General features: G+C 45.8%; 1 protein-coding gene across 1 annotated transcript; it reads left to right on the top strand.

The window, feature by feature from the left end:
- On the top strand, positions 1–8,651 carry PURB (purine rich element binding protein B). Its single transcript, XM_036910306.2, has one exon. It carries the CDS (start codon positions 376–378, stop codon positions 1,267–1,269), a length of 894 nt encoding a protein of 297 aa, XP_036766201.1. The 5' UTR covers positions 1–375; the 3' UTR covers positions 1,270–8,651.
- Positions 8,652–11,248: the final 2,597 nt, after the last annotated feature.

Genomic DNA, 11,248 nt, shown 5'->3' with positions numbered 1-11,248 from the left:
ACGCGCGCCCCAGAGACCTCGGCGCATGCGGGGCCGCGTCGCACACGTACACATCACTCCCACCGTCCGCCGGTCAACGTAATTGCTACGCGCCCTGCTGCTTCCGGCTGCGAGGGCGCAGGGTGGGCTGGGTGGCGTCACGAGGGCACGCGCCGTAAACGGACGCGGGTCGGCCGGAAGCGGCGGTGTGGGGCGCGGGGGCGATGGGGGAGCAGCGGCGGAGGCCCGCGATCAGCGGCGGGAGTGCGTGAGGGCCGGCGGCCGAAGCTGGGGGCCCCGGAGAGCTAGCCGCAGGGCGGAGGACGGGCAGGCACGCGAGCGCGGCGTGCGGGCAGCGGCGGCGGCCAGGGTGAGGCAGAGGCGGTGGCCGAGAAGATGGCGGACGGCGACAGCGGCAGTGAGCGCGGCGGCGGGGCGCCCGGCGGCTTCCAGCCCGCGTCCCGCGGCGGCGGCGGCGAGCAGGAGACGCAGGAGCTGGCTTCGAAGCGGCTGGACATCCAGAACAAGCGCTTCTACCTGGATGTGAAGCAGAACGCCAAAGGCCGCTTCCTCAAGATCGCCGAGGTGGGCGCGGGCGGCTCCAAGAGCCGCCTCACGCTGTCCATGGCCGTGGCTGCCGAGTTCCGCGACTCGCTGGGCGACTTCATCGAGCACTACGCGCAGCTGGGCCCCAGCAGCCCTGAGCAGGTAGCGGCTGCGGCGGGCGCTGAGGAGGGCGGCGGGCCGCGGCGCGCGCTCAAGAGCGAGTTTCTCGTGCGCGAGAATCGCAAGTACTACCTGGACCTCAAGGAGAACCAGCGCGGCCGCTTTCTGCGCATTCGCCAAACGGTGACACGCGGCGGCGGCCCCGGACCCGGAGGCCTGCAGAGCGGCCAGACCATCGCGCTGCCCGCGCAGGGCCTCATCGAGTTCCGTGACGCGCTGGCCAAGCTCATCGACGACTACGGCGGCGAGGACGACGAGTTGGCGGGCTGCGGCGGCAGCGGCCTGTACGCGGAGCTGCCGGAGGGTACCTCCATCACGGTGGATTCGAAACGCTTCTTCTTCGACGTAGGCTGCAACAAGTACGGCGTGTTCCTGCGTGTGAGCGAGGTGAAGCCGTCCTACCGCAACGCCATCACCGTCCCCTTCAAGGCCTGGGGCAAGTTCGGGGGTGCCTTCTGCCGGTATGCGGATGAGATGAAAGAGATCCAGGAGCGGCAGAGGGACAAGCTCTACGAGCGACGCTGCGGGGACGAGTCTGAGGGCGAGGAAGTGGATGAGGATTGAGACGCGCGCAAACCCGACGGCCTTCCACCCCCACCACCGTCTGCTTGGCAGAGGAGCCCCCCTTCCTGCTCATTCCCGGTGAGCGAGTGGAGGGGGGAGCACGGGAGGTCCAGAGGAAGAAACCAAAAATTTTAATAATATAGTTAAATAGGAGAAATAACCGCAAGACAACAGTCACAGATAATTTTAGAAAAGCAGTAAAGTTCCAGAGAACTGACAGCAATCTGCAGAGAGAGAACAGCAACTTGTTGCCTGAGCAAGAGTCTCTCCTGTTGTTTCCCAGCTGAGGTTCCTCAACCCGTCAGGATGACCCTAGAGGAGATAGAGCCTTTGCGTCGTCCAGCCAAGGAGCACCTCTAAACCGGCTGAGTTTGTGTTGTACTTGGGTAACCTGCTCCAGACGCCCTCCAGACCTCACCGTTGCGGTGTCTATCCCTTAACCTCCATTTCCACGGAGTTCTTGAGAAGAGAGAAGCCCTTGCAGATACCCACTTTTGAGGATACAAGTTCCATGAACAGGAATGAAAGTTTAATCAAGAACAGGGCAAAGTAATTCGAGAATTCCCACAGGGGAATACAAAAACAAACTGAATCCATTCTGTTTAAAATAGTTTTGCATGAAACCTGGGCCATGGTCCATGTCTCTGCAGAATGATTTTCCTGGATGCAAATGGACTCAGATATCAGTCCTTAAGCTAGAGATATGTTCCTAAAGTATTTTAAAAGTTGGCAAACATTTTTCAAAGATGAAAGAGCAGCTTTACATTGGTTGCTGAAGTAGGCACAGGAAGAAGTCAGGCATAAAGCACAAGGAAAACTGTCTTGAGTGGATTGGTTGCTGCTCACTAAAGTTCTTCCCCTGATCTCCACATATGGGGGTCATTACCAAGAAACGGCTGAGGCGCAGCAGGAGCCAGATCCCTAGGGCTCCAGCATGCCAGCCGGTGAACAATGGCTAATTTGGCTATTCAGCCACCGGTTGGCTGTATTTTAAACGGTAAAACTCAAAAGGTGTCTACAGAAGGAACCGTGTGGCTACAAGCCTGAGCTTTAATGGACTATACGTCATTACAGAAAAGTTGGAAATAACCAAAACTGAAGTCTTCATCTACCTTCAGTTTAGTCTGTGGATTTGTTCAAATACTAGAGATCCTCAGGTCCAGAATTCCAGCATCATTTATTCTTTTAAAATAAATTTTTAAGAACTTGATCCATTTTACCAGTACCTCAGTCAGAGTTGGCAAATGATGGATGAGTGATTCAAGCAGCGTGCCCTTTGGAAGCAGAAATCCATCTAAATGAAATATGCTGACTATATCCTGGAAGCATTTTTATACCATCTTGCAATTTCAGCAGACACTTTTGCCACTTTATCCAGCTGTCTTTCAAGAATAAAAGTTAGGGTTTTCAAGGATCGCCTCTTCTATATTTTAAATGGATTATCAATAGAAATGATTTTTACTAATCAAGTTAATCTTGCCCCATCAAAAGGTATTCCTAGAAGTGTCGGAGACCTAGGTAACTGAATTAAATGGGAGCTAATGTTCCTTCCAGTTTTCAGGTATTCGTGTGACACCTTCTCAAGCAGGAGGCAAGTAACCTCACCTCCACAATCTTAGTATTCTTTTTTAACTGCATGCCTACCCTTTATTTGAGCTGCCTTTTAATTTATTGCATACCCTTTTTATTATCTTATTTTGGTATTGTTCAATCTATACAATCTTTTTGTATTTATTGAGAAATAACTAATATACAAAAAGGTCGTTTTCATGCATTGTGGCTGAGAGGGAGGGGAATGTGTATATAAAATTAGGCTTTTTAAAAAATTAGACTATCATTCAGATATTGTTAATCTTAGATTTTTTTTTTAAGTGGAAGAGCCACAAACATTGGTGCCCTTTTCAGACTATTTCTCTAGTTTTACCCCCATAGTAGACTTTTTAAAAAGATTTTTTTAAAGCTTTTCTTTTTTTTTAAAAAAATTTCTCCGTTGCAAAGAATGTTTCCTAAATTGTATGGGAGCAATAGTATTTTTGATGTTTTAATGACATCTGTATACTTGTACTGTATTTTGTACTACGAGGCAGCTGTTTTCAATAATGTCCTGCTGTATTTACCTATGTGTTTTGAGTGTGTTTCTTTGCTGCGGAGAACAAATCCCTAGTTTTAGTAAAGAAACTGAGAAGCTAGCATTAGGTTTGCAGAAACTGTTTAAGTTTCATACTCTGAGGCAGCAATGAAAATTATGATTGCACCTGCGAGTTGATTGCTTTAACTTTTTCATTTTCAAACCATGTACAATTCCTGTACAGACCAACTTGTTTTCTTGCTTCAGTGGTGTTCTGTTGCTCAGCTGCAGTGAGCCAGTTCAGTTTTGCAAAGGTGCAGTACCTCTCCTTTTTAAGGAGTGGGTTTATTCTTTATTCTATTCTTTTTGCTTGGCTGAATTGCAGTAACTAGCCTTGTCTTTTTACTCTGTAGAAATGACAGGGTCTTCACAATCCTTCACCAGTGGCTACTAAGCTATAATTAGCTGAATAGGAAGAATGTGGAAGTGGTCTAAGGCATATTGAGTATATGCCAAGAACACTACCATATATGGCATCAGCTTTGGTTACCAGAGAAGTTTTCTTAGTCATTAGACCATGTAACAGTAATATATCGTATGTAAATCCTTAGGTATCAATTTGAGAATCCTCCCAAAAAAGGAGCAAAGAATGCATAAGCTATGTGTTGGAAAAAGTAATTTATATTAAAATTTTGACCTGCCTGCATAAGTTTAAGTGTAGATGTCATAGTGGTGGGTTTTTAAAGGCTTAACCAATCTCAAAGGTTTGTGTCTCCTGCAGGGGGTGGTTTGTGGCCTCTTTTCTCACTGCAGGAAGATTATGGAAGGGTTTGGATTAATTGTAGCATTTCACTGACCCTCATTCCAGTCACCAGGGGCAATAGAAATCTGCAAAGCACCGAGACTACACTTTGGGTGTGTGGCTTGTTAAACAACAACCCGTACTAATAGGCCATCTTTCAGAATTTGTTTGTAAATATTGATTATTGAAGGAAAAGATCTTTGTTAATTCTGCTAGAAAATGGCATTGTACAGGCTGTGGGAAGCAACTGATTTTGTTTTGTGTTGTTTTTCAACCACTACTGTGAGCAGTGAGTTAGGGCTTGTTTTTCAACTTTGGCAAACTTCCCAGCAAGTGACATGTTCAGAATAGTCAGATTCCTGAAGGGAACTAAAGTTCCTTTTCGGATAATTGGTAGGATGTTTGTTTCTCATTCTACTGCATTACAGTTAAGTGAGAAGTCAAATTTTGAGAACAGAACAAAAGAGCAAAAAGTCTGTAACAAAATCCTACTGTTGCCTTCTGGTTTTTATTGTCCCCATCTGTCATTCAAGTAGAGCAGCAGTTCCAGTCAAGAAAGAAATGTGCTGCACAACAAAGTATAAATCTGTATGGCACCAAAACTCAGTGAAAACCAAACCAAAAACCCAGACACCCTGTGTTGCTGTGGGACACACGCTGGGGGTGTGCATGGAGCAGTGACGCACACGTGGCTGCTGGTCAGGTCACTGTCCATATTATTTGCTGCAAGCAATGGAGAGGCTTTGGCGCAGGAAGCCATTAACCTCCTGCTTCCTTTGTTACCTCTCCATCATTTTGCAGTAAACTGCAGGTCTTTTAAGAGATTCAGGCTTCTGTTTTCTCAAAATAAGTTATCCTGTCTTACCTGAAAACGCAGGGTTGTGGGCAGAAGAGGCTGGTTATAATAATGCCCTCATATTGAGTGGCCTGTAAACGGCTGCACACTTCAGGCACCATAGTTGCCAAGGGTGCTTTGTTAAATGTGACCTTGACTGGCTTTATGGGTGGGGGGGGTGGGGGGTGTAGAATGTGATCTACACAAGCTGTTGAAAGGTGACTATCCATTTGTGTCCACCTTGCTCCTGAGGTGGATGAAATTAAGGAGAAGCTTGAGTGTAAGCCATGCACATAAGTATTCTTCACTGTAAATTTGTTTTCATTTTTAACCCAGTTTGGTACTTTGTCTAATTCACGGCTGATCTCTCAGTAGATATTCACTTGAAAATAGTGTGGCCTTGATCAGTGACGGGGAAGAGGGGAGATGACTTTGCTTGCATAAGAATGACTCTTGCTAAGAGCTGTTGTGCAGCACTCTCAGTGTGATGCATTCGTGATTGGCCTCCTTTTTGATTGGGGAAGTTAATGTTTTTGACCCTGGAGTTGGTTAATTGAGTTGTCTTCTATTTTTAGGAAGTATCAGAATTGCTCTGATAAGTAACAGAGTTGACTGCTATGATGTCTGATCTCAGGTTCTAGAATATGTTAAGTGGTGTAAAACCCCACTGTAACTCTTAAAACAATTTTAATTTTAATGCACCCAAAAAGTAACATGCATAAGACCTGTTCAGAGAGCAGAGCCTCATCTTTTTGCTCCTTTCCCACTTTGTACTTCACTTGAGAAAGTGTCCAGTGATTTTACATTGTGTATTTACATTTTAACCCTGACATTTCTCAATGATTAAGCACTTTTTGAACATGAAATACATGGAATCTGTCTGATGTGGATCATGGTTTCTCAGGCTCCCCTAGATAATCTGCATATGAATTCTAACTCTAATGTTAGAAAGTTTATATTATTGATCCAGAATGCATTTTGCTAGCTCCCAGTGGGTGGGAGAGTAAACAACACTGCATTCACAGTTATAATAAGTGACTTTCCCTTAAGCCTTAAAGTAACTTTTTTTTCTGTCAACAACAGTATTGAAGTTACAGTAAATGAATGAGATTGTCAATTTTCAGGGTTGGTGTTAGAGTACTGTATATCAGTTAGCTGTCTTCCTAAAGAGTTACTATTATCATTTAATAAGCTGAATAGTGGGGGTTGTGGGTGGGGTTGTGGGTGGCAGGGAGAGAATTTATAGAAAAAAACGAAACATTTACTCTTAAGAAAAATATAGACAAAAAATTAAAAAGTGCATGTCAGTGCCCCATTTGAAATTCCATATTTAAGGTGGAAATGGCAAATTATAAATTCACTTCCTCTGTCTTTAATCTAGAAAAGCAGAGTCACTAGTTTTTAAATATTAGCCCCCAGAAATTTCAAGAGATAGCATACACAAATGGTGAGTTCTGTCGATATATCTAACTTTGCTATTTAGTTAAAGTCACTGTCCCTAGCCATCTGTCTTAAAACTTAGTTTCATTACTAATAGATTTAACAGACTCATTTCTTTTGAAGTGATCCAGTTGTCAGGAAAATTAAATTTAGAAAATGAAAAAATTGTACCATTAAGACTTCCTACTTTGGTCATTTCCAATTGATAACTGTACTCCTGATCCAAGTAAGTCATTTTATGAAAGTAGTTTGTATTTCCTAATGAAATAGGAAATATACCATCAATGTGATCACCTTTATTCACAATCTTTTGCATTTCATCTAAATGTCTAACTCATACCTCTTTGATTAGACATCCCAGCTGGAGTAGGTAAAGCCATCTTAAGACAAGAGCACATGCCATGTAGGTAGCTGCACTGCTCAGCAGGGCTTTGGATAATGTGAGGGCAGAGCTGTATTTGAGGCAGAAATGTTGCCTTTTTTTCCTTAAGTGATTCTAATAGGAGATTGTGAATCTACAAGACAATTTCATTTTCTCTATATTAAATATAAAATATCCATTGACATGTGTAAGAGAGGCCTGAATATATCTTCAGGACAGTGAATTGTAGCCAGGAGTCTCAGAGAGGAAGCAGTGGACCCGTTCAAGTTCATTGCCCACTAGGATGTTGCAGAACGTGGAGTTTGTCTTTCTTCCTACCTTCAGTGACTTCAACAGCCAACTCAAGAAGATTGATTTAGACTGACTCTTCCTGAAGGCATATGTTCGCCTCCAGTCCTGTTCTTCATGGGAAGATCAGGCTGGTGCAAAAAATCTTTGTATTTGGAAATAGAATGGCAAGTAGTGTACTTCTTCCCTTTTTAAATTCCCTTCCAGGGACTTACAACTGCAGGGAGAATTGTATCACTAAGCTGGATTGTGTGTAGGAATTTGGGAGTGTCATTGTAAACCATTCAGCTAGGAAGTGTAAACCCTTTTTTCACAGCCCACATGCCACCTCTGTATACACAAGCTGCCTGCATTCCTAGAAGTTAATAGATTGGGCAAAAGTCCAGATGCAGACTTTAAATCAGTACAGGGCATACTTAAAAAGTCAACATACAGTTCAGCATGTTATGATAGCAGGCAAGCATAATTGAGGCTTTTCCATGATTGTCAATGTTTGAATAATAGATGATCAGTGTATTTGGACTTCTTTTTCCTAAATTTATAGGACAGTTAGTAAGGATTTGTTCTTCCTTTTGCACCTTTATGTAGATGTTTTTCCAAGTTCATCTGTTTTCTAATAATTCTAGATAATGTACTTTCCACCTAGAGGAACTTCCCTGCTGTCATATCTCCTGGGGCCTCCTTAGATTAGACTCTTCACTCCAAAAAGTCAGGTGTGATGTCCTGTCAGTAGAGAATTTACAGAAGCAAATTAAAGCCAAATCATGATAGCAGGAGACAAATCTCCTTGATCTAGATGTACAACTAGAGTTTAGGTTGGAAGTTACTTTAAACCATGTACAACTAGAGTTTAGGTTAGAAGTTACTTTCTTTGGGGATGTCTTCAGTCTCTGTGTAAATATCCACATGCTTGTGCATGTAAACCAAGTATGTGTTCCTATGTACAAATTTGTAGGACTAAATTCTGTTTCAAGAGGAGCTGCACCTTTAATTTTATAAGGTCCCCTCCACCTGTAACCCTATAAATATTTGTAAATAGGACAATAAAATTTGTAGTGAAAGGATCAATTTGGGAATATCTGCTGAGAGACCAAAAAGTTCATTTTTTTAAGTACCTTGGTTAAAGAGTAGACTGTTCCTCTTATTTTTTAAAAGAAGAATGCACTTTAACAAACAGCTGCATGGGTAATTCAAATAGACCCGTGAAGTGCAGTGCCATTCAGAAATCACACTTCCTGGAAATGTTCAAGCAGAGTCTACACGGGCTGTTGATGTCACTGTCCTGAGGTTGAAGCTCAGATTCCGGTCAATTTCAAGACAAGAACGGCTGCTTCAAAGGAGCCATGTGAACAGAGCCAGAGGCTTCAGACAGGTCTGTGAAGTGGCAGGTTCCGTATTTACCACTAATGAGCAAACTGACAGAAAAAAAGCATAGAAAAAGGTTGAAGAATCCTTACTGCTGGTGTGCACTCCTTACAATAAGCAGACTTTTGCAAATGGAGTTTTACAGTCTATATTTAAAAAAATTGTATGTTTGTAACAAATAAAGTATGCAGAAAAAAATGAATGACAGTCTTGTCCTGGTATCTCTTAATTTAAGGGATTAGGTGGTGATGGGAGGGAAATCCCACTATGCCTTCTGCTGGGCTCATAAATGGACCTGGAATTAGAGTTCCCACTTGATTGCATATTTCATCTGGTGCATAGCCAGTTATTCTTGAAGCTCTGGGCTCCCCTAGCCCTGTCTAGTTAGTAAGCAATCTGCGGAGTAAAAATTACTGGTTAGTTTCATGCTTTTATTCATATTTCAGACAGGCTGCTTGTTGCTCCCCTAATTTCTTCCTGTTTGGCTTTTAGTCCCTTTCATTTCTCATGGCTGTAAAGGAACTGCTACCCCCAGTGTTCCCTTGTGGTTTATCATCCTGTTTATGAAGAAGAGTAGGACAGTGTTAAAAATAAAATTTTGCCCATAGATCCCAGCCAGGGTACCCAGACTTCTGGTCTCAGGAACCCATTTACAACTCAGAAGTTCCCTAAGACGCCCAAGGGGCTTTTATCTTTTAAGGGCTCTGTCAGCTGATACCTATCATATTAGAAACTGAGCCCTTGAAGACAAAAGTAACACTCCACCGGCTCTCAGAGCAATAACAAGTCATTCAGCCTCTGGACAACAGCGACCTCGGGTGTGAGAGTGAAGGAGGCAGAGGCGGGCCTGGCTGTGAAAGTGGCTTTGCTTTGCCTTCGCCCTCCAAAGTCGGGCCGCGGGGCGCAGGGCGCTCTGAGAAACCCTGGCCTCCATGGTGCACGGCAGGCCTTTCCGAAGGGCGGAGGGGCTGGGCAAGGCAGCGGTGTCAGCTCGGTGTGGCGCTGCCAGGCGCCCATGCTCAGGCCCCTTGCACCCCGGCCACAGCCGGAGCTCCAAAGGGCCAGTGTCTCGCCACGTGAGCAGTGGGGTAACCTCCCGACTGGGTGCCGCGGACGCTGCGAACTGGGCTCGCTCCTTGACTCTGGCCTAAACCGGTAGTATGACTCCGGGCAAGTACCTTCAATACAAAAATCCTCAAAGTCCTACCAGTGTCCGTGTCCCAAAGCCGCTGGGCCGTAGGAAGTGAGGGCCACCTGGTGGTCGGCGCCGAAAGCCTTTTGGTGACGTCCTGAGGTCAGATGATGTCCTTGAGTGGCTGGCTGTGGAAGACACGACCAAAGTAGAATTCAGTCTGATGGCTCAGGAGAAACAGTAGAAAGCGTTTAGGGAAGGAGCACCAGGAGAAACCCAGGTATGTCGGCTGCGGCATATATGGGTTCATGTGTCCTGGCTTCGGTGGCCCCTTGTCTCCAGGAGGCTCGGGTGGGCTGGCACCTGGATCTACTGGGCGCATCTCCCTCCCAGGAAGCCTTGGTGTGCTCTCAGAGTCCGAGAAGGGCTTCCCCGGGCGCTGTGCAGGGCAGGGAAGGGGCCCTGGTCTGCGCCCGCCTTGACCTGCAGGCCTCGGGCAGCGAGCTGCTCCCGGTCACCCGCAGCCGGTGCACGCTTGCGTTCGGCTGCGGCCAGGTCCGCTGGGCGCCCCTCGTCCCTGCCCACGCTCCCCTCCAGACAGGTGACGAGGGCTGCTAGTGATGTCTGTACACGCAGTCCCCCGAGCTGAGAACCAGACATCAGCCCGTGCGATGGAGACGGATCGGAAACATCATTGCTGACCCAGGCCTTTGCTCCTTGCAAACAGGTACTCCCCATACAAGAGGTAATTTTTCTTGGACATCCGTGGTACTTTTTTGTAGACCTCTCAGTGGGCCCAATTAAGGTCCCTAAACTAGTTAGTGGCAAGAGTGAACACACGTCTAGACCAGTCCTCCTATCTGCCGCAGGAAGGACGGTGCTCCTTTGCTAGGAGCCTGAGATGGACCGTGAGGAGCCCCACAGGTTCTCCACAAAGCTGTGCGGAACATCGTGTGGCTTCTGCAGAAAGGCAGTCAGACACCAAAACTGTGTCACACCCATCAGTGTTCTCAGGATATGGTATCTCAGAACAAACGTAAAATACTTCCCCAAAGTTACAAAAAGAAAGAGGGAAGAAGGAAGGAAGGGAGGGAGGGGGAAGGAAAGGAGGGAGGAAGGGAGAAAGGAAGGAAGGAAGCCTAATTAAAGGAAAGCTGATTAGGTTCTTTTGTATCACTGACCAAAAAAAAATGCTGCATAGTACTCTCAGGGCGAACAGCTTAGCATACGCAGCTCAGCTGTAAGTAGCAAAGGCACTCTCTCACCTGAAATCACATTTTCCCTGGCAGGAACATAGATGGTCCAAAGTCACACTGCAGGAGTGGACTAGAGTCAGACAGGAGCTCAATACCGAATCAGCGATATAGAGCAAAGTGGACCTTAAAATGACCCTTATTATACTATTTTAAATTTTCCTCATCCCATGTGTCAAACCAAGAAATAGCCAAGTCAATAAATAATGAGCAGTGGTCCATTTATTCAACTGCCTGGATTCCTAAGGCAGTCCAGGGAACAGGATTGGAAAGGATGGACTGAGGCTCTGGAGCCACAGGTACAGGACCAGCTTGGTGCAGCTACCATTGAGGCTTCCCTGCTCACTTCCAGAACCAGCCAGAAAGGCCCCAGGGTCCTAGACTGTCCTCACCTCAAATTTTCCTGCCCTTTGC

Source organism: Manis pentadactyla, chromosome 7 (genome assembly GCF_030020395.1).
Source record: "Manis pentadactyla isolate mManPen7 chromosome 7, mManPen7.hap1, whole genome shotgun sequence".
NCBI lineage: Eukaryota > Metazoa > Chordata > Mammalia > Pholidota > Manidae > Manis > Manis pentadactyla.
The sequence above is the reverse complement of the archived record's forward strand: the minus strand, read 5'-3'. Positions and strand labels throughout refer to the sequence as shown.

Coding starts and splice junctions, on each gene's coding strand:
- PURB (XM_036910306.2), top strand. CDS start 376: ATGGCGGACGGCGACAGCGGCAGTGAGCGCGGCGGCGGGGCGCCCGGC.